Below are 23,376 nucleotides of genomic sequence, written 5' to 3' on the forward strand. Positions count from 1 at the left end.
GAGAGAATCCTGATCAAAGTTAAGGTATGAACTAGTGCCTAGGTATTTTTGAGGACCTCAGTCCTGTCCTCTCTTGCTCTGTTTAGCTTGCTGGCTTCTCTGAACCTTATTCATAGGTGCTAGACTTATCCTACATATTGTTTGAGGAGTTTTGTGGTTTAACTTTCACTAGGCAGCAGAGCATGGAAGTTAGGTGTCTCAACTATTAATGTTGTGACGTCCAAGGATCTAGCCCTTGGCGACTTGTCATCTATTTGTCATTCTGGGCCCTCACTTTTTAAATAGCTATGTTGTAAACTTGCCAGCTATATCAGGGGATGTCAGAGGTGTATTGAACTATTTTAAAACTACAATACTGTTCAGACTCATTTTAATTTTTGTGTGTGTTTTTTACAGTAAAAAACAAAATTAAATACCGCGCTAGTGCCTGTATTAAAATGCAAAAGACTATTCGCATGTGGCTTTGCAAGAGGAAGCACAAACCACGGTAAGGTTGTTATGAGGGTCAGAAACTATCTAACTTTCAAAACTTTTCTGTTAAAAATGGAAAGCAGTCATCTATGCTTAAAGGAATAGATATCAAGTCTGATCACAAAACAGTTTTGGGATATGAAGTCTACACAATATTATATTTGAAGCTTGTATTTTACTTTTGGCTTTTCCTTTTGTGCTTCTACAAATTTAATAAAATCAGTAACTTGTGAAACAAAGAGAATACAGCATTCAAATTAGCCATTTTAAAATATTTTTACCTATTAAATAAGGACAGTAAACATACACTCTCATGTTCTTGCAGCAAGCACTTAACTATATTAAAGAAAGGAACAGCTGTTATTGAGGGATACAACTCAGACATGGTTTCATGCTACTGTTTCACATACATAGATGAAAAACTATTTCTCTTTGTTTTCTGTTTGTATGCAATCTGTTTTTATACTTTGCTTTGCTGCAAGCCCTGCCAGCAGGGCTGGAGCTGGTCTCCATGGCAATCCCAGCCATGAGCTCTCACAGTGCAGCTGCTGCTGAGGTCTCCATGGAGACCAGCCAGCCATGTAGGGAGGGGCTGCTGGTAAATGGGGTTTGGCTGCCAGCTGGATGGGCCATGTTGATCACCCCTGCTTTAAGTGAGTCCAGGCCATTTGAAAGGTGACTTGAAGCACTAACCACCAGTAAAAGTTTCATTGTTTTTTATGAATATGCATTGAGTGCATCTCCCAAGAGTCACCTGCTGAGTAGTTTGGTCTGATTATTGTTTCCTACAGGTTTGTTCACTAGCGGTGCCTCATGGATCCAGTAGAGACTACAAGTGCATGTTCTTCATGCATTCATGTTCTTTTTGTCATTTTCTGATAATTGACTTTAGTCGCTGCTAATTAATTCCCATACTATGGTTTCACACTAAGTATATTAATAGTGAAAAGCTCTGTGTGCCAGTGCTGGATGTCTGCACAATACAGTCCCTTGTATGCTACTGTTTGAATTTTGGAGAGTAAGCTGTAGCAGCAGACTTGAAAAGGAGCAACGAAGTTAGAAATTAATGGGTCTCTTTAGCACTACTTTTAAAAATACCACTTAGTTTCCATAAACATCTTAAAATGTAATGATCTGTTTCATATTCACAGAATTGATGGCTTGGTAAAAGTGCGTACGCTGAAAATGAGACTTGCTAAATTTAATGAAGTAGTAAGTGCTTTGAAAGAAGGAAAAACAGATATGAGTAAGCAGATAAAGATTCTGGAGTGTTCTATTGATGCTTTGATGGCAAAGATTAAGGTATGGAAAAACAGCATAAAGGACTTCTAACTTTTGACAGTAATTTCTGCAGGAAGTACGTAGGCCAGAGTTTTGAATGGAGTTTTCACAGTAAGGCCACCTAAATAGGGCCTGACTATTTTCTTAAGTGCTAAATCCCTTTCTATTTAAGTTTGAATGCCAGATGTGACTGATAAGGCCACTTATTTGGCACCTAACTCTAGGCACCTAAGTTTGATAATTTGGCCTTCATGCATGTTATAATGGACTCAGCAACCTTTTGATAATCATCTGTTTTGCCCAGTTTTTTCATTCCTAGACAAATGTATAGTAACAGTGTTTTAAATGTTCAAACTCATAACTCCATTATAATTAATTCCAGTACTAAGAAGGGTATTTTACTAAAAAGGTTTTGTCCTTGAGCCTGGTATCCTTGAGGTGAGACCTCAAAATTCTACTGAAAAAATTAGAGTTTACAAATACTTAGAATCCTAGAAAAGTGGAGCTGGAAGGGACCTCCAAATGCCATTTAATCCAACTCCCCACCCCTTGCCTCAGTCAGGATCTTCCCTATTCAAACCATCCTATACAAATTCATTGTCTAACCTATGACACAGTCAACCCTGACACAACCACAAGACATAACTCCCATTGGTAAAGCAGGGGGACAACAATGGCCCTTGCCCTGTTGCCCCAGAGGCTTTTAAGAAATACGCTTAGAGTCTGGTGAGTAATCTTTGAATAAGTGCCTGGAGTATCTTTTGTATCTGTATCCACGCACTGAAAAATGCCAGCGTAGGCACTTTAAAGCTTGTTTGAGCTTTAGTTAAAGCGCTCCAGCTGACATTTTTCAGTGTGGGATGCTGATACAGGAGACTCTGGAGCCTGCTGGAGCACAGTAACTACCACGTTCCAGCAGACTTGATTAATCATGTCTATTCCAAATACTGTAAGTACAGCACGTGAGAGCTGTGGCAGAAAGCCACCTTGGTTTCTCCCCAAAATCTCTGCCCTGTGACAATGTGATAAAATCTCTGTGCTGTGACCATTTGAGTAGGGTGGGCTCAGCAGAGGAGACCACACCCTCAGCCTGTCTCTAGGTAACTTGAGCTGGCTGCATTCCTGAGGGAGGGGGGAAACCTGCTCCCTCTCCCTACGTGACTGGTACCTGGGTGAGGGGCATCTACCTTGTGGGCTGGAATCTGCCTGGAAACAGGTGATGTATTTCAAATTGGTTGGCTGACAGCCAGCTGGGGCTGGCCTCCACTGGACCAGGTGAATGAGGCCACAGGGGCTATATAAGTTAGGACGGGTGAGGAGGCAGTCTCTTTGGCCATGAGGTGAGGCTGGAGCCATGAGGGGGGGACTCAGAGGAGCATAAACATCTGAAAGGGCCCTCTCCCCCAAAAACTCATGAACCAGGAACAGCCGGGCGCTAGAAAGGATCTCACCAGCCTCTGGATGAAGTATGTGAGTAAGCTTCTCGAGATCTGATAGATATCTAGCTGGCAGTAATTCAGATGCGTGATCAAAAGGCTACCACAGCCAGACTATTTGCTCTTTAGGATTTCTAGGATATTGCTCAATCTTGTACCCTATTTTCACCCTACCCCTGTAACCAGTAAAGTCTTCCTTTGTGACCGGTGTGGGACACTTATTGAGGGGTGGGTCTAAATTATGCCTAAGAGACCCCTTAGATCTGCGGACTAAGGGAGACTGTGTACTTTTTGCCCCTGGACTTGGGGAAGTGCCCCAAGTGCCTGTACTGGGTCGAGTACCCGTAGGACATCAGGCCTGTGTTTCCCCAAGGACACAGGGCCGGGAGTGAGTCCATTCTTGGGGTGGTGGCGGCGACGTTACCCCCAGGCTAGCGTATGTGCTCCAGGAAGGGGTTGGGCCGGACATAAGGCGCCCCTAGGGAGGCATTCGGAGTCTGGCAGGTGGTCGGGCGCAGGGAGGTGGGCGGCTCAACGCAGGAGCGCCCCCTACTGGCCTGCCACAAGAGCAGCCTTGCTGTATGTATGTAGGTGCCCAAAGAGTCCCTGATACCACTGGGTGGACCAATGAGAGTTAAATTTTATCACCATTGACATGACGTCTCAGCTTTGTTTTCCAGGAGTAGTTATACTCTCATCAGGAGTGAGACGTGCTGATGTTGCTTGGTCCCTCTTTTTTCCTGTGTACTAGATTCTTATGGTCATTCAAATTCAGTGCAAACACTAGTTCATACACATTTTCTTTAAAGAGCATGGCTCATGGTTATTTTGATACCAGCCTTGTCACAAGAAAAAAGCAGGCAGGCAGAATGAAGTCAAAGTTCTAGATAATTTGGGGAAAAATGCATCTTATTGTGTTTCATGGTGAGTTGTTCTCAATCTAGGCAGATGAAATTTTGCAATGTTGAAGTCCTTATTTTGGCAGAATAGTAAATTTTCAGTATTACAAATCCATGTTTAAAAACAATCCGTATTTTAAAGCAGAGCAGGTCAAAGGTTGATGAAGTCAAAGTTTGAAATGACCCTTTTTTATATCAATAGTATTAATTGCCCTCTGTACAGGGGGTTCAAGGTACCCTAAGAGAAATAATCCAGTAAACAGATGTGAAATATCATGCCTATTTCATTTAAAAAAACAAATAAACACAACCTCTAATAAGTCTAAGAAAATTAAGAATCAATTAAATAAAATTAAAACTATCAATATTTTCCAATAAGCTTTATAAACAGAAAAATAATAGCCCCTATTATTTTATCCAGTCAAGTATTTCATCATATTGGGGTCGTCTTGCTTGATATTATCTCTTTTCTTTAAATGTTTTAAGCTTGGCAAGTAGAAAAAATACTGTTTATGAAATTAATGCCTGGGTATCAAATAGTGTAACGCTATGCTGGCTGCTATCTGAAAAGCAGTTTTGTGCAGTTGATTAGGAACTAAGCTGATAGAGCTAAGAAACTCCATGGGAAACAGATCTACCACATCAAGATCAAGCTTCCACCCTTTGTTTATATTTTTAAGGATGAATACCTCCTCCTTAGTGCTGGGTGAGGAGGGGGTTGATGATAATAGACAATAGACTTAAGAGGAGTCTATTATCAGAGGAGGGACCAGAGGAGTAATAATGATAATAGACTTCAGAGGAGAGGTTCTGTCCAGTCCTCAGTTGTGAGGATGCAGACTGCCTGCTGTTTTTTCAAGTGAGAAAATTAATAGCTCCTTGTTATGGATTCCCCCAAGGGAACACTTGCTCAGGACCCCCAGCTGTATACAGTGTCTCCAAGTACCTCCTGAGAAGTCAGCCAGAATATAGCTTCTAGATCAGAGGCAGGCAAAATATGGCCCACAGGCCAGATCTGACCCTCCAACCCATTTTCTTTTTTTGATCTCCCATGAGCACTCAGCAGTTAGTTGCACCCCATTCAGCTTGCACACTTCACTCCTATCCTCAATATGCAGGAAGGCCATGGCCCCAGCCAGCACACGCTCTGTTGTGCTCCCCATGGCTCATGTACAGCTCCCGAGACTCATGTGGCACTCAGGGGAAGGCCCATGTGATAGAGCCAGTGGCCTTCCCCACTTCCTGCTGCCATGTGCCACTCCTGGGACTCTGCTGGAAGTGGCAGGGAGCCCCATGCCATGGGACTTCCAGTCCCAAAATGATAACTAGGGGGTGAGGCACTCGTCAAGGGGCAGGGCTACCCTTGCAGTTCACCGAAACTCATTCAGTCTGCCTCCAGCCAAAATAATTGCTGAACCCTGTTCTAGGGTGTGGTGAGTCACTGGTTCCTTGGACTCTGTGATCCAGCATTTCAGTCCCCCTCCCCAGTTATCTGCACCCCTCTCCCAGGGAGTCACCGTGCAGTTTGGCTCTCAAGAGAGACACTTTACCTCCTCAAAGGGCAGATGTGTGTGCTTTGAAGTCCCAAGCAGTGAAAGAGTCACTCTTACTTAATCAAACAACGTTATGGGACATTAGTAGTACTTTCAGCAGTCTGTCCCTCTATCTTTGAACCAGCCCAGCTGGTTCTTCTGCCCTCTGTCCCTTCGGGATTCCCTCTTTAGTCCATTGATTCCTTTGTTTAACCTTATGTCACTTTCATCTTTGTCCATTTTGGGAAGTGGGGTGCCCCCTGAAGGGATGTTTGTCAAGATCCTACCTTTTTGTTAACATAGGCTATTCAGTTCTGTTACTTAGTGACTGTCTCCAACAGATAGGCACCTCTTGCTCCCTGCAAGGACCCAATTAACCCTTCTTTCCTCATGTACAAACTAGCCAGGGAATCTGAGACATGCAACATTGTTACAAAATGAATCGGAAATATTTCAGCAGAATTGGTCTGTCAATTCAGAATTCTGAAAGAGTCAGATAACTCTTACGCTCTACCAAAACAAAAGAAAATGCAAATAGAGTAAAGTTTTAGTGCTTAGCACCTTTGTAGGGCTTTTATATTCTTCAAAATGCTATGAAAATGATAATGAATATAGTCCCCCATTTTTTTATAGTGTACTATAATGACTAGGGAACAGATACAGAAAGAATATGATTCTCTGGTTAAAAGCTCAGAGCAGCTTCTAAGTGCACTACAGAAAAAGAAACAGCAAGAAGAAGAAGCTGAGAGGCTGCGACGTATCCAGGAGGAAATGGCAAAAGAAAGAAAAAGGCGTGAGGAGGAGGAACAACGTCGAAAAAAGGAAGAAGAGGAAAGACGGCAGTGAGTTTGAATTAAATAGTTATTTTTTGGGTCAGAAGTAAACAGAACCAGTGGTAAACAGGAATAGTGATGTAACCCCTTCCTCATTGTTCATATCAGTGCCTTGAGGTCTCAGCTTGAGGCCCCATTGTGCCATGTGCTAGAAAAACCACGGTCCCTTCTCCAAAGAATTTACAGTCTAAAGTATGTCAGACAATTAGAGAAAAGGGAAGAATTTCTCTGGTGGGTCTTCTCACTCCTAATCTAGTATCCTATTCTTTTGGCCATGTAGCATATAAAGTTGTTGATCTGCCAGTAAAAGAGGTGCTTCGGATTCTTGTACTTTTTTTATTCCTTTGCAGTCCGTTATAATTTATGCAAATATAAAAAATGTTTTCTTTATTTTTCTTTCTGTTAGGAAATATGAGATTGAGGCAAAGAGAAAACAGGAGGAGGAAGAGAGGAAAAAAAGGGAAGAGGAGGAAAAACGTATTCAGGTAATGCTTTAGTTTAGTTTAATGTATGTTCCTGTTATCTTCTTGGCACCTTCTTAAGAATTGTATTGCTATCATTGTACTACAATGTGATCGTTGATGTCTGTCTGCATAATTCTTTAGTGATTCAAAAGTTAGGGGGATTTAACTAACTTTTATTTGTACAGGCTCATGTTGATGTAATGAACATGGTGTTAATTATACCAGCTCCTTGTGCTGAGGTTAAAGAAACAATGGAGCTTTGCCTTCACTGCATCAGTTTCCTTAAACAGGATACCTTTCCCTTTATCATGCAGATGAAACAGATCATAACAGCAACTCCCCATTCCCTTTTAAGGCAGTTAAAAAGGTATGTTTGTCCATACCCAAAATGACTAAGTAGAAAAAGACATCTAGGAAAAGCTGAGGGCTGAACCTTGAACTGTATGGAGGGGGTAGTTGACAGAGGAGGAGCTACCACCAAATTCTAAATACAAATAATAGGATTGGCAGGAGTGGAATTGAGACTAGAAAGAACTTGAGACCTTTGTTTCACTCCACATGAAGTCCAGGAAGATGCTCTTCGGTCATTTTCTATCCAAGTCAAGAAAATGAGGAGAAAAGGAACATTGTCGCATTGTCAGCTGAGCTGTTAATTGAACTGAGGAGACCATTTTTTATGGTACAACAACACGGGTTGAAATTAATGCAGGATATTGCTGATAATAGTACTGAAAAAGTTTACTTTCTCAAGCTTTTTTTTTCCCCTCAAGCTTTTTTAACTTTTTTGTTTTTGGTTTTTTTTGGAGTAAAGGGTAGTTAGGGGTAAGGGAGGGTAATTAAAAACTGAGTGATTACATTTTCCATTATTTTCCCATTAAGATAAACAGTTGAGGAAGGTACAAGAGGTGAAGTGTTGTGTTAATATGGTAAACTCTGGACAGACAGCATGAAATGATATAGGTAATTTACACTGTGCAGTGGTAAAATATATTGGAATGTATACACACATTTCACAAAAAATATATATGTAAACCTTGTCCTTTTTTTTTACTGGAACCCATTTTAATTGGTGCTATTAATACTGGTTCTTCAGGGAGACATTCTTGAGTAACTTTACAATAGTAGGTATTAATACTTGTCACTGTTACAATGCCATATTGGTGATTATGATGCCATTGCTACTACTTATTCATAGTACAGGGAAAAATGTTGGTAGCAGCTAAAAAATACTAACATTTGCAATGGTGATTATATCTAAGCACCCATTCTTCAAAAAACATTGCAAACCCTAATCACTCTGGAGGTGAATTATATGCACTTTTTTGTTTTTTACTAGCTCCAGCATCAAACATGTTGCTATTAAGTTAATTTAGTCTTTAGGAAAGTTGCCAGATGAACAGTGATGGAAACTGGAGTCTTCTGTTTATCCACAAAACAAATCCAGTACAGCCCTGACTTGTTTAGGATATAGGTACATGTTCTGAGAGTGGTTCGTATTATATACCTATTCAGTCCTTTGCCACTCACCAGAACTTTTAAATTCCTATTTATTATGATGGCACGTTTGGAATGTAGGTGCACACTGGACCCATACTAGACTGAGACATTGAACAGACATTACCTTTGTCATTCTATATACAACCTTTTAGTGGTACAAAAAGCTGGTATGTGTGTATTCAGGCTGTCTTTGGCTCTGTACATGTTCCTGTGATCTGGAAAAATTCTTCCAGGTTTGTTTTCCTGGTATAAAAGTTACCCAGAGCCCCCTGAACAGATGTTTATAGACTGAGTGTGGGGCCCAGGGCAAATCAGCCCATGCAGGGCCCTGCCCCTGCTCTGATCCCATGGGCCCCAGACCCAAAGAAGCTGTCACCACCATTGGCGGTGGGGGGTAGTGAGTGACTGGACACGAAGCCACCGCTCTGCCCAGCTCTGTGCAGCTGCTGCTCCTCCCAGCTCCGTGGGGCCCCCCCAAAGTGCAGGGCCTGGGGCAGTTGGCCTGATTTGCCCCCTCCTCCCCAGGGATGGCCCTGCCTGTGGTGATGGAAGAAAGGGTTGCCATCATTATCGGAGTGGCATGAACATAGGTGGAAGGGGAAGCCAAGAGAAACACTTTACTGGGACTGGAGGATGCAGAGAGCGAGGAGTAGGAGTGATCTAAAAGGGACTAGGGAGAGCAGTAGGTAGGAGCAGCCACCTTCCTAGCTAGCTGTCTTTGACAGCTGCTGCTCTGGCCCTTCCGGGTCCACCAACAAGCACACGGGGTACCTGCTCCCTGTACCCCTCCCCTGCTCAGTGATCAGCTGTAGTGGGACCCCGGGTGCCACCCCAGACCCAGGAGGTACCAGACACTGAGTTGGGGGGTGGGAGGGTTCCCTGTGCACTCCATGGCAGACCTGTAAGTGGACTGGAAGTGCTTCTGGTTCACTTCCAGGTCCACCACAAGCGTGCTGGGGACCCCCCTGTGCTCCCGTGGAACGCTCCACCAGCCTCACCATCTTAGTGTTCATGAGCCGCCTGGTACCTTGAGGTATATAGAAAAAACATAAAGCTATGTCTATGTCCGAATCGTCGAATCTCTCTGAATCCATTCGGAGGGTTCCGATTTGATTCAGAGAAATTAAAGGGTCTCCTGATTTGATTCAGATTCGGAGATTCAGATGCCAAATCTCCACTGAATTGAATCAGCTATCAAAGCTTTGCACAGCCCTACCTTCAGGTAGTTGAAGGCTGCTTATTAAATTCCCCCTTGGTCGTCTTTCCTCCAGGCAAAATAAACTCCGTTCCCTCAGCCTCTCAGTTGTCTCCCAGCCCCTCATCATTTTTGTTGCCTTCTGCTGGACTCTCTTCAATTTGTCCACATCTTTTCTGTAGTGGGCGGCCCAAAACTGGACACAGTATTCCAGATGTGGCCTCACCAGTGCTGCATAGCAGAGAAGAATCACTTCAATAGTGGCAGTGCTCCTACTAATGCAGCTCAGTATGCCATTAGCCTTCTTCGCAACAAGGGCAAACTGTTGGATTCTCTCATCCCAACATCCTCCCCAAAGTGATGTCAGAGTTAAAACATTACATTTTTACTCTTATGTGAATCTTCTCAGACTGCCTGATAGGGAAGAGCAGCCATTGAAAGCAAAGGACTCTTTCCCCTCTGTGCTTACTACCAGTAGGAACTAAGAAGCAGTTGTAACAGCACGGGAATGCAGGGCTCTGCTTAGTGATGATGGGATTTTTCAATGAGTATTGCTATCATATGAACTCTTTTCTCAAACTTGCTGTGGCTGTTCAGCTAGCCCAGCTCTGCTTGACCTTCATTTGTCTTTCTGTCCTCATTTCCCTGGCACCAATAGACTCATCCTTTCATCTTTCTAGACCTTGTAATAATATTAAACAAAACCATAGAACAAATGCGGCTTACATAACTAGGAGGTTTCATTTGTGTGTTAAGTGGAAAACAGTGCTCCGGGTTAACACCATTGTCAATACTGCTGTTGCAATAATAAATATGGCCAGGCCATTACATCAGCAGCTAACTCTAGTTGTCAAATAGCAGCTAACCCTTTTTTTAAAAAAAACTAGAATCCGAGCCTTTCTGAGAGATTATTACAAAGTATTTTAGGAGAAATTCAAGGGAAAAATTCTGTCCAGAGTTATAATTTAATCCATTTAAACTATCATTTAAGGAGGCAAGTTGGTGAATGACTGACAGAACAATTTGCTAGCTAGCTTTACAGGTTTTCTCTGTGATTTGGGTGCATTGTGTTTTTTGTGCCTAAGATTTGGAGAACTGTAATGCAGAGTCCTGTTTATAGTCTTACTCTCAGCCATTCATTCCTTTATAGACCCATAACAGAATCCCAGTTCACTAAGATGTACCTTTAGTTTGTATGTAGTTAATAAGTTGGCATTTCTCTTTCTGGTGAGTTCTGCTACTGTCTAATCTAAAAAAGGAATCTACAGAGGGAAGTTCTGGCATGGAGGAGGAAGAGCGTTTAGTGATTAATGGTATATGCAACCACACTGTATGTACACATCTGTGCTGACCATCCTCTAGTGCTGTCCGTGTATAGTCTGTGCCAGTTTTTGGATAGCTGGCAAGTAACTGATGGAAGTTGAAATTTTGAACTTTTATAGCCTTGGGTAGAATGCCGAGATGGCTTTTGGTGTGCACGCAGGCTCTGGTTTTCAGGCTCCCTGTTCCAACAATGAATTGCTGCAGAGGAATACAATGAAATCCTACCCTTGCACCATTTAAGTCATTACTTTTGCCATTAACTCCAGTGGAAGGCAGGATTGACTCCTTAAATAATTCTGAAGGCCTTACTAATACCTGTCTAAAATGGACCATCCAGAGGTTTTGTGTATTTGATTGAATAAAAACAATGTTTGGCAAATCACAGGTGACATTACAGTTTAAGCTATAAGTGAATTTTGCCTACACTGTAATGCTCTTAATACAGTAAATTCTGTATTATTCTTTCCAAGAGAGAAATTTTACAAAAAGTTATTAGATTTGCGATAATACCACAAAAGTGAATTTAAGAAAGCTATGAAGCATTTTAAGAGCACTTTGCTTTATACGCAGGCTGAAATTGAGGCACAACTAGCCAGACAGCGTGAAGAAGAAACCCAGAAACAGGCAGTTCTTGAACAGGAGCGTCGTGACCGAGAACTTGCAATGAGGATTGCACAGAGTGAGTCAGAACTCATCGATGAGGCTCAGATGGATTTGGGATTGCGCAGGTAAGGGTTATTGTGTCAAATGGTTTTTTAATTAACAAAGCAAAATAAAATAGTGTTTCCACATTACTTTTGTATTTGGAAAATATTTCCATATATTATCAAATGTCTTGGGGGGGCCGGGAGGAACTGTTTACTTAAAAATAATTTCAGTCAGCATCTTGTTTTTCCCTGTAGTTTAGTGCAAGTATATTACTTTGGTTCTGCAAGAAATTGGCTGGGAGAAAACCAGTATTTTTTTCTGTCTTCCTATTAAATCCTGACAGGGATTGTAGGCAATTTAAATTATGATTATATAACCCATTGAAGGCAAGTGCTGGGATTTTTTCAATGCTAAGCAATAATAGCATACTCTCTGTAGTACTTGTATAATCTCAACAGCATAACATAAATTTAGTTTTTTCTAGAAAGTAAACCCTTCCTTGAAAAGGAAGTTTTTTGTTTTACCCTGCACCCAGGTATGAAATTGGGAATGCACCCTGATATGGCTGAAACATTTACTTTGGAAATGATGATCAAAGTACTCCAAAAAGAAGGTTTTTTGATAGTTCTGTCAAAAGTTTGTTTTGTCATTCATGCTCTGTTGATTTTCATGTAACTTTTTGTACCTGAGGGATTGTATGTTAACATGAGCTACCTAATGAGAGCCTAGATACATTGCACATACACCAGATGCTATGCAAGGGTAAATTTTTATGCTGTATTTGAAATGGACATATGACCACATGACCAAAGGTACTGTTGCAGTGCCTTGCCATTTGGCATCTTGACATAATCCAAGGCCTTTACTTTTGCTGGTTTCAAGCCAGGCAGTAGATCATGCCAGTTGTGAGATTTAGCATTAAGACAAAATTAAAAAAATATCATGGATGACAGTCAGAAGAATCTTCTACAGGCACTGCCTGTTTTCTGCCACATGGTCCTGTCAGTTCTCTGTGCTTCACTGTGTAGACTTTTTAGTTGCAAACCTCTCTGGTTCACATATTGGTTGCACTGAGCTTGGTGGTTTTCTGTAGCAGCAGAATGTGTTGATAGAGTCTCTGAGAAGACGCACATTTGCCTTATAGACACATGACTGAAAACCTGTGGAGTAGTACATATATGGTGCTAATGCAGACAACCTGCTTCAGGTCCAAACTAAGAGTATTACCTGCCATACTGCTCAAGGTTGTCAAACTTGTATTGCTGTGAGAGGATATTACTGCACACCTGGGAAGATGAGCAGTGGCATAAGAATTACAAGATTATTTAAAAAAAAAAAAAGAAAAGTCTACTCAATCTGTAGTGGGCTGACTCCAGAGTTGCAGATCACCAGCATGCACTGAAGAAGTGGGTAGCAGCAATTGTTTGGAAGGTAGCAGCCTTGACTGCCACTAGTTCATGACTGCTTAGTTGGTGTGGGCAAATCAGTTACCACCAAGACATGCAAGATGTATGCACTGTCATCAAAAAAGTGCTCACCTTGGTTTTCCTTCATTTTGCTAATCCCTGAGATGTCATGAATGGATTCTCCAGTGTTGTTGGGGCAACTGATGGTATACATATCCCATGAGTTACCCCTGTTCATCAGGCCTTGGAGTACATCAACAGCTGGGCTTTTTCTCTCTTGTTCTGTGGAGTGCACTGTTGCATAGTTCACCTACATCAGAGTGAATGGTCTGGGAAGGTGTGACACTAAATATTTTATAGTTCTCCAGCCTTGTCCTCATGATGAGAGAGGGAGTATTTGTTTATGGTGCTTCCCTGAAGTAAAGGACACACAGAAGTGCAGCTTCCTGCTGTAACTCAGAATGCTTTGCAGGAAGTGTTCTGAGTTACAGTGGTCCTCTGAACGAAAAAGAAGTTCCCTGTTGATTCCAGTGGGAAATCTAGCTGTTGTGAGTCTTCAACTGGTTTTCCCTAGCAACAACTCTTCTTTCTCCCAGCCTGTCCCTGTTTCAGAATGGGGAGTACTAAAGGGAAGAGAGGGAGCTTGTTTTAAAGCAAGGACAGGCAATTATTTGGGCCTGTGGGCCACATAGGCAGCTCTAGGAAGCTGCTGCAGGCTGGTCAGCATCTCTCTTCCCCACCCCATAACAGTCCAGAGTCCACATGCCCTGGGGCTCCTTACCGCCAACAGTGCATAGCCCCAGCCCATCCTACACCTGCTCCAGACTCACCCTGGCCAGAGTGAACCAGCTGGGACCTGTGCACACAGCCCCAACCCTGGTCCGCCCTGTGCCTGCTCTGACCACATGCCCACAATGAGCAGCGGCAGCAGCTGGACAGAAGCTGCTGCTCAGCACAGGGGAAAAGTGGCTCCTCTCTTTCACTTGCTGCAGCAACCCAGAACCTGTGCCTGGGCTGCCCTGCGGCTTTTCTCTCTCCTGCTGTCACCACCAACATGGCAGCAGTGGTAGTGCAGAAAGCTGCATGGCAGCCTGGAGCTCAGAAGGGTCCAGCAGCAGCAAAGGGGAAGTGCTGTTTTTCTCCCATTCCAAGGAGTAGTTTCTGCCTAGGTGTTACTGCCACTGCTAGGCATGGGCAGGTGAGTCTGCAGCAGGCGTGAGGGGGCCAGGTCAGGACTGTGCTCATGGGTTTCAGCTGGTTTACAGCTGGTCTGTTCTACCAGGCTGAGTCCAGAGTGGGTGCAGGATGGGCCAGGGTCGGGTGTGTGCAAGCAGGTCTGGGCCAGTAACACCGGGCTGGTGACAGCAGCAGCAGCAGGAAGGAGCCACTGCCACCACCCAGGTTTCCTAGAAAGGCAGTCTGGCTGCAGAGCTGCCCCAGCCCTGCTGCATGCCCAGGGGGTGGCAGGACACACTACTGGTCAGATGGCATCTAAGCCAGGGGGGACTAAAGGGCCTGCTGCGGCCTGGACAAAGATCCTCCGCAGGCTGTATTTTGCCCACCCCTGTTCTAGGGGTTCCCCAGCCTGTGCTGGAGGGTGCGGTGGGTGAATTGGAGCCCCCCCACCATGGGGGGCTCAAATCCACTTGCTCCACCCTCCTGTGGGAGCTGAAACCCCAGACCAAACTCCCTCTGTTCCTTTCCCCCCTCCCATTCTGAAAACGGCTTGAGGTTGGGAGACCGTGCAGACAGAAGTTACAGAAGACACTGATTTGAAGCACCTTCATTTGATCCCTCATGCAATGAGGGTTCAGATTTTTACCTTATCAGCCATTTTTGAAGCAGTCTTCAGCCCTGCACTTGTTTGGTCATGGCTGTAGACTGCTTTCTGTGGCCAGATTGGGCAAAAATTGTTACTTCTGTCTGCGCCCAAAAGGAGTCAACTTTCCCTTTCTGCTTCTGGGTGATTTTGCTTACGTACTCCTTCCATGACTGAAGCCTTACACGAGACAAGCTCCTTCTATGAAGGAGCTCTTAAATTATCACCTTAGCAGCTGCCACTTGTTAGTGGAATGTTTGTTCAAATGACTGAGGCCCTGTCTGTATGTTACACTTATGCTCCAATTACCATGTTAAATGCAGAATATTTGACGAGTACTATATATGCCCCAATTTAAGATACCATAAAATGGCAAACCAGCCACACATTCAATTGAAGGTACTATACAAACCAGACAAAAACATTCTTGTTCTCCTCGTCCCTCTTCCCTCCCCCCTCCCTCTTTCGTATTACATATTATTATGTAAAACACTTTTATGACTTGTTTGCCTCATTATCTACTGGTGTGGTTTGAGGCCAGTTTGAGATTCCAGTGTAGTCCTGTGGCAAGAGTTGACAGTCTTCATTCTACAATATTTTGCTCTGGACTTCTCCAAACAGTTTTTTTTCACTTTTTCACTCTGACATGAGTGAAAATGTAGTTTTGACAACCAGCACTTGGAGCTATTATAGTCAAAGGACATGCAACAGTATGACATTATATGGTTTCATTTTCCCATTGAACCTTTCATCCGGCTGCATTGAAAACAATCTTTGATATTGATATGTGGTCATTGATTATTTGAAAATGAGCACCATCTGCTCAGTTTCGCTTTCTACTTTTTACCTTCATTTATTTGTGCATTTCAGAGAGAATAGTGAACATTGTCACTTCAAAATATCCCCACAATGTTCTTAAGAGAAAAGACGATGAGTCATATTGGCAGTGGACTCAACCTTTTTATTTATTGTACATATGTTCTTTACTGGGTATGCTGGATCCTTTATCCATATTAATTTTCCCACATTGATAAGTACATATAAGGAGGTGGTGAAGCATAGCTCGGTATAAGTGAACAGAAATATATAGTAAATATTTAATATTTTTGGCTAGGCAAATGCATAAATTTCCATCCTGTTTTCTTATCCCATTCATTGATACAGCATAAGTTACCAAACACCTAGAACACTTCACTGGGGCAGGTTACTGTTTTGGATGAGCTATTTTTGTTTCATATTGCTGGGGAGAGAGACATTAAAACATGACCTGTTTAACATATCTTTTATATTCAGTATGTGTGGATTACTCTGGATATTGGCATACATGGTCAATACCGTAGCAATTGGCTTCAGTTTGAAGTGTATTTTTACAGATTGGATGATAGGACCATTTAGCCTGTTGTAGCAGTTGCAAAGGATTCTTCTCCTATATATTTTTTTTAATTATATTCAGCCAAGTATAATTGGTATCTACTGCATGAGTCTTTGATACAGAAAGATAAAAAGTAACTGATTATTTACAAGTTAATTAAATACTATGTTATTATATGATGATATAAAGTAGAGCCAATGTTTTTAAAAATCAAATTTATTTAACTTTTTCAATCAAGCTTCCCTGGTAAATGCCTAAAGAAAAACAAGCCTGTCTAATACTGGGCCTGGATCAAATAAAAATCATTACAAGTTAGAAGGTGAAGAAGAAAAGTTGCAGTGAATTGGCCTCTTCACGTTTCAGATGATCAGAAAGCTAATTAGGAAATTACCAAACTAACCTAAGTATCTTTTATTTACAGAACCAATGGAACAAGGCCTCAAATGACTGCATATGACAATTTTTTTTTTTTATTTAGTTCTATATGACTTTCTTACTTTAATAATCCCATTAGTAGAAAAAATTGTATTGCTCCTTTCACCCCTGTAGTAGTCCCTCTTTGATCAGGAAAACTATTACTTTCCAATTAATTTTTAATATTTCATTTCTCACATTCTGCTTAAATATAAGAATTATTTAAAGATATTTAAATAATTTCAATATCTAGCTTTAACAAACCAATGGGAAAAGGACCAAAATTAAGTACATAATTATTACAACATACATTTTAGAAGAGGATATTATTTTTAAAAAGCATGCTTTTGCTACCTCTTAAACAGATGACATCAGAGCCATGAAAGACCTTATTCATTTTTAATAAAATGTTTTCTTATCAATTTTTATAGGGAACAAGTGGCCAAAGAAATGACAGAAATTTTGTCTAGGTGGGTGAAGAGACTGTCTAAAATTAATTCAATCACTGAGTAAAAGAAAATCAATTGAAGTTGGCTGATTCATATAAAATAATGAATTCCATTTTTAATTGCTCAATAAAATAAAAAAAATTTCGGATGAGATTTAGTGTATGAATATATTTTCTATTCATAATCATGATCTGATTTTTTGCTAATTATTTTGTAATGACATTTACTTGATTGTATAATGAGGGAGGGATGAGGGAAATGATCAGTTAACTGTACAGTTATGGTTTTTCTTTGAATAACTTTGACAGATAAAGCTCTACAAACCACTTCTTTCCTGCTGTATCTGAATATTATGTTGGGACCAGGTTCTAAAATATTCAGGAAACATACTTAACCAGTTTAGAATAGTGTTAGTAAAGACATGTAATGTTTATGTAAAAATAAGTAGCTTTTATTAAGAAATGAATTCCAGACACAATTCTGTTTAAAAAAGAAAAATCAAGATTTGAGACTTACACGGTTGCTACATCCCTCTGGGATGTGCTCTCTATAACACCAAAAGAAAAATGTCAGACATTACTTCTTCAGTGATCTCAGTTTAATGTAGCTGATTTATGAGCTTGGCTAAATTAAAGGATAATGCAGGAAAAAGCACTTGTTTATGGTAAATAAAATTCTACTCTGTTGAACTGCTGGTTAAAAGTGATCATCTATATACTTGTGGGAAAGGAGCAGCCATATGGCCTACGCTGTCAAAAGTTCACAGGGAATCATTTAATTTAGAACTTCGGGAAGTAGTTTGCGTTGTGATGGATTTATGCTGTATATATGAGCTCAGGGTGTTCATGCACTCGTTGTTACATTTCCTAGTTTTAGTGCCCTTAGTACTGAACACAGCAATTTTTCACATAATTGTTTGAAGTTCACCAGAAAAAGAATTGAAGGAGATCCCAGTATCCAATTAAAATAGCAAAGGAAGCACAGTCTGTATTTTAGGTGAAGTTACGTGTTACATTTAGACCATACTAAAAAGTTGAGTGGAGTTAAAGATGGAATCTCCTGTGAGCAGATAACACTTTTTCTTGCCTGCACAGCTCTGACTTGCTGCTAGAGGGCTGGTAAACATGAGCATGTTGGGAGCCAGGACACCTGAGCTCTGTCTCTGCTCTGGGTGGAGTAGGGGGAAGGGCTGGGATGCTGGAGTACTTATGATTGCTTGTTTTATCTTCATGGAGAAGACTGAAGTTACCCTAATATGATCTAGGTAGCACAGCCCAGAGTTAACCCTTAACAAGCTTTAAAATGCAGATGCTAGCATTTAGAGTGCCCTTAGTATGGTCAAAGTGTTGCATGTTAACTTCACCATATATATCTATATCTATATAGATATGTCAAGTACTGACAGAAGAACTGAGCTGTATTGCTGGAACGAGGATGTTGTGTGCTCCTCCCTCACCCCCCCCCTGTCAGCACCGCTGTCAGAACCCAAAAACTCTCACTTACTCTCTTTCCCCCCCCCCCCCCCCCCCCCCAAAAAAAAATGGCCAAAAACTGTAAAGACACTATTTTCTGTTTTATCCAATGCCCAACTTTTTCAGTGATTTTATTAAGACTTAACTTGCATAGCTGAATACCATCCTAAAGACTGTGTCAATTAGGATGATTTTCTTGTAACTGCCAGGCGACCTTTAGCTATGTAGAAAAACAAAGAATAGTTCTGTAGTAGAAATTTTAATCCATACAACTGGATTAACAATCTTGAAGTGTACTTATTTTAGCAGAGTTGTTTTTGGCCCAGTTCTGTTGATCTTAATGATGTAGGGAGCACTTAAAGTAGTGGGTTGGTGTTGCTAAATAAATTAAAATTCTCTGATTTGTTAGAAAAGTAGTTCAGGGAGCTTAGACATTCTGTAGTGGAAATTATATTTAATAACCATCCATTAATGTACTATAGACAACCTATTGAATTTTTAACAATATATTAAATTATGTATTTTTAAAAGTATACTCTGTTTGTCAGTTTGTTTCCCTGGTGATATTGGACTTGCATATTTTGTATTCATCTCTTGTAATGGCAACAAGGACAGAGGTTCTGAATTGTATTTGAGTTTTTATTGTTAGGGGATTAAGAATACAGTTGCTATATCAAACTAGTCACATGAGTAACACCTATTCATATCAGAGGCTATTATTACTTCAAATTGGTAGGTACACAGGAGAATGGACATAATTGCCTTAATGTTGCATTGAGTGGTTAAAAAAAACTACAAAGTTAATTTGTATTTAAGCTGATGTTTAAGTTACTGTTAACAAGCATGTTTGCAGAAATAGACCTACCTATATTGTTTTTTCTTGATTAAATCAGTCTATTGTCCTTGTAGTATTCCCTCTGCTTCTCAGGACAGTAATATGTTGGTAATCTCTTCTTTGGCAAAATTCTCAGTAGAAATATATTCAACCTTCTACCATACTGCTAAGGAGGGTAAAGACCCTTGCTAATCCTTGTGCAGACCTGCCTAGGGGGGAAGATTCCTTCCTGACTCCCAAATTTAGAGAGAGGTGTGACCTTGTGGAGGACTTGCGTAACTTCATAAGCAACAAGTTCTCAAGATAATTTTACTTTTTCTGTAAAGTTGCAATTGTTATCTTAATAGCACACATGAAATTACATGCACTGTAATGATACTGCAATCCTGCAGAGCATTTACTAGAAACAGTGTCACAAAAAGGTCATTGTCACTGCCCCCTCTGCACAGTGGAAGCTCCCACCTAGTACCCCAGCCCAGAACCTGCTGGTGTCGTCAACTGTGGTCTCAGGCAGGAGCTGCTGCTGTGCCATCAGCTGTGGACATCACTGGCAGGTTCTGTGTCAGGGCTCTGGAACCTGCTGGCTGTAGACACAGCCAGAACTGTCGCCCACCCAGCATAGCAGCAGCTTGTGCCTGGGTCCACAGCTGATGCCACCAGGTTGGGGCTCTGGGTGGGAGCTTCCACTGTGCCAGGAGGGCGTCAGCATCAGCTGTGGGACACTGCTGGCAGGTTCTGTGTCCATGCAGCTATGAACACACTGGATGACTTGCCCTGCTACTCTGTAGATGTGATGAATCTGAACTTAGTAAGCAAATGCATTCATGCTTCTTTATTTTGGCTTTTTCCCAGTGCTTATATAGTTAACACTAACTTGTAGTATCCCACGTTTATCATCCTTTATGAGAACAGTACAGTACATGTCTCTTGTTTTGTCATCTACATCGCTTACAGCAATTTTTTTTAGATAGATGCTTTAAAGGTGCTTTAGTGTAGAATTTGTTTTTTCTTTTTATACTGGTAATTTGGGGGGAAGGGTGAATTATTTTCTCTTGTGTGAGAATAAAACCTTTCCACCTTCTTTACAAGAATGGCAATTCTTTTAATTGAAGTAGAGTATTACCTTTTAATTCTCTTATCTATTCACAGACATTTTCCTCTTCTTGAGCTAATGGAACTTAAAATTTATATGCCTGTTCACTTGTTTGCTGTCCATATTCTGCATCAGCATTATTGATGTTATCAAGGATATGCATAGGTATGGAGTAATAGGTGTAGCAAAAGAACACTCCAATGCATAGACTTTCAGCAATTTTTACTTGCAGTTTATTTTAATTTCTTAAACTGAGTAAACAAACTGAGTAAACTGAGCAACTGAGTAAACAAACATGTTTAGGATACAAAATACATACAGAATAATTTACTTAGGTTAGATTCGGGATCAGAATTGTACTTCTTGAGTGTTTTCCTTGTTTTTATACTATTCCAACTTGTTACAGTGAAGATGTACTATATTTCTGGAAGGTAAAGCTGAAATTTACTTTATTTTTTTGCGTTCAGATCTTAGACCATTGTTTTTTCAGTATAATATGATCTCTAGATGTTTAATCACAGAACCTGTTTGTTATCTTGTTTCTACCAATTCTTCATATTTTCCCTTGTCTACCTTGGATACTTTTTAATATCTCTAGGGGCCCTACAGTTCAAGCCACAAAAGCTGCTGCTGGTACTAAGAAGCATGATCTTAGTAAGTGGAAGTATGCAGAACTTCGTGACACAATCAATACTTCATGTGGTAAGTTAGTATGTGGTTGGGGGTGAAAGGGATTTTGTTCCATTACTTCAGAAGATCTGAAGATCTGTCTTCTACCTCATTGGATAGAATTATGAACCTTAGTAGTGAACTAATTTAATTTCAGTTGCAGATTAATTAAATTCAGTACTTCCTTTTCTCCATCTCTTCTCTCCCACCCTCCCATTAGAACAGCTAATAAATTCATGTAGGGAAAGGAGAAGTTATGGGTGTTACTTATTTTTACACATGGGATATTTATTGAACTCCTACACTTGGGTCAGGAATAATGTGATATAATTTCTTAATAACATTGTTTCAAATTAATTTATACCCATAGAATGGAGCTATATTTATATGTCTTCCCTCAGCATTTGTAAGATCCACTAAGTGCACAACTAATTTTTTTTAAAGCACTGAAAGCCAAATAAAGCCTAATGATTTCAATTACATTTCTAAAATTATTTGTTCTAGTTGCTCAGTTTAATTTTTGGTTTATTTTCTGTGAAGCTAATGCTTAGCAATTTAGTCTCTTAGATTTCTGTCTTCATAATACAGCTTTCCCTCAATTTTTATGAAGCGTATGCATTCCTGAAGAAGGGTGCATAAATCAAATTTGCATAAAGCGACCCCACTTTGTAATGTAACAAATAGGGATAGGTTCCCGTAACTGTGAGGGAGGAAGGGAGTGAGGCTGGGACTAGGGAAGGGGCAGGGGAGGGGTGCTGCTTCCAGGGCTGCACAAGGGAGCAAAGCAGAGGGAACAGAGCGACACTCCCCCAGTCCCAGGAGTGGCCAGTGCCAGGAGCCTGCAGCTGCTAGGCTGCACTATGTTCCACCTGTCCTCCTGTGCCTGGGCTCCTCCTGTCCCTACTCACCCTAGCTCCTGGGCTGTGCCATGCTGTGGTGCAGGCAGCTGGTATTGGCTGCTGCAGCAAGGACACATGGATCATGGGGCGACACAGGACGTGGCACAGCTTGTCTGCATTCACCCCAGCGCCTGCTGCAGCAGCCCTGGGAACGGCCAGTACCAGCTGCAGAGGGAATTGTCAGTGGGTATAAGGGGTGGGGGGCACACTTCTTACTGCTCCATGCCCCCCAGGAGTGCTGTGGTCTGTGGGGGCTGTGCCGGCCTCTTCCTGGGGGGGGCACATGCCCCTGGATATGCGTGCAGGACAACAACAGGCTGCTGCTGCCGGCCCCAGCCAGCAGCAGCACCAGGCTGTTCCTGGCACTCAGTGCAGCCTGCCCTGAATGTTGGGAAGAGTCTGGTGGCATTGCTGGCCCCAGCCAGCAGTGGCCACCTGCTGTTGTCTCGTGTGCAGATCCAGGGACATGTGCTCCCTGGAAAAAGCCCAGCACAGGCCCCCAACCCGTACCCCTCCTGGGATGTGCAGAGCGACAGAAGGCACGCACCCTCCCCGCACCCACTGATGCTTCCGTCCACAGCTGGTGCTAGTTGCTCCTGGAGCCACTGCAGCTGGGGCTAGGATGAGTGCTGCCCAGCACTCTGCTTATTCCCAGCCCTTGCTGCAGCGGCCCCAGGAGCAGCTGACACTAGCTGCCTGCACCAGGGAATGGCGCAGCCCAGGAGCTGGGGTGAGTGGGGACAGGTAGAGCCCAGGTGCGGGAGGAAAGGCAAAACACAGTGTAGCCCACGTGCTGCAGGCAGCTGGGGCTGCTGCAGCAGGGGCTGGAGTGAGTGGGCCCCCAGCCCTATGGCCTTCTTCCCTCCACCCACAGACTTACCTGCAATGGCAGGGGGAGCCTATGCTGATTTGCGTTAGAGTAAATTTATCTTGCGTACAACAAACGATGAGTCTAAAAATGCTTATCACATAAGAGAGATTTACATTTTGTATTTACATATGCAAAATTTGCGTAAGTTGAGGGAAACCTGTACTCAATCATACAGCACTGTAACTGTTACTCTGTATCAGTTACAAGCAACTGGTTTATCTTGGAAAAGAGCTCTTGAGAGTAATGGACATATCTAGGAAACCTAATTCCTCTTTGGCCAGAAACTAGTGGTGTTCTCTGGATTTGATTTGCAGGTTAGACCACTGGGTTAATTGGAATTTTAAGCCCTTTTTTACTTTTTTTTTTTTTTTTTTTTTTTTTTTTTTGTCTTCAGATTTATTTTTTACTTTCTATAGACCAAATTTATTTTTTGCTGCAGTGGGCTAATGCACTTAATTGTTCATATCTGGTTAACTTTGTTCAGAACCTCTTAGGTGA

At 41.8% G+C, this 23,376-nt stretch overlaps 1 protein-coding gene across 1 annotated transcript in view; it reads left to right on the forward strand.

The window, feature by feature from the left end:
- MYO6 (myosin VI) overlaps positions 1–23,376 on the forward strand; it is a 167,404-nt gene that overhangs the window by 131,662 nt on the left and 12,366 nt on the right. Inside the window, exons 24-31 of the mRNA XM_019538161.1 lie at positions 397–487; positions 1,623–1,773; positions 6,253–6,461; positions 6,859–6,937; positions 11,502–11,659; positions 16,598–16,627; positions 17,022–17,060; positions 21,038–21,141. Coding sequence (XP_019393706.1) covers positions 397–487; positions 1,623–1,773; positions 6,253–6,461; positions 6,859–6,937; positions 11,502–11,659; positions 16,598–16,627; positions 17,022–17,060; positions 21,038–21,141 — 861 coding nt within the window. The remainder of the gene's footprint in view (positions 1–396; positions 488–1,622; positions 1,774–6,252; positions 6,462–6,858; positions 6,938–11,501; positions 11,660–16,597; positions 16,628–17,021; positions 17,061–21,037; positions 21,142–23,376) is intronic.

This window comes from Crocodylus porosus, unplaced genomic scaffold, assembly GCF_001723895.1.
Source record: "Crocodylus porosus isolate Cpor-Errol unplaced genomic scaffold, CroPor_comp1, whole genome shotgun sequence".
Lineage (NCBI taxonomy): Eukaryota > Metazoa > Chordata > Crocodylia > Crocodylidae > Crocodylus > Crocodylus porosus.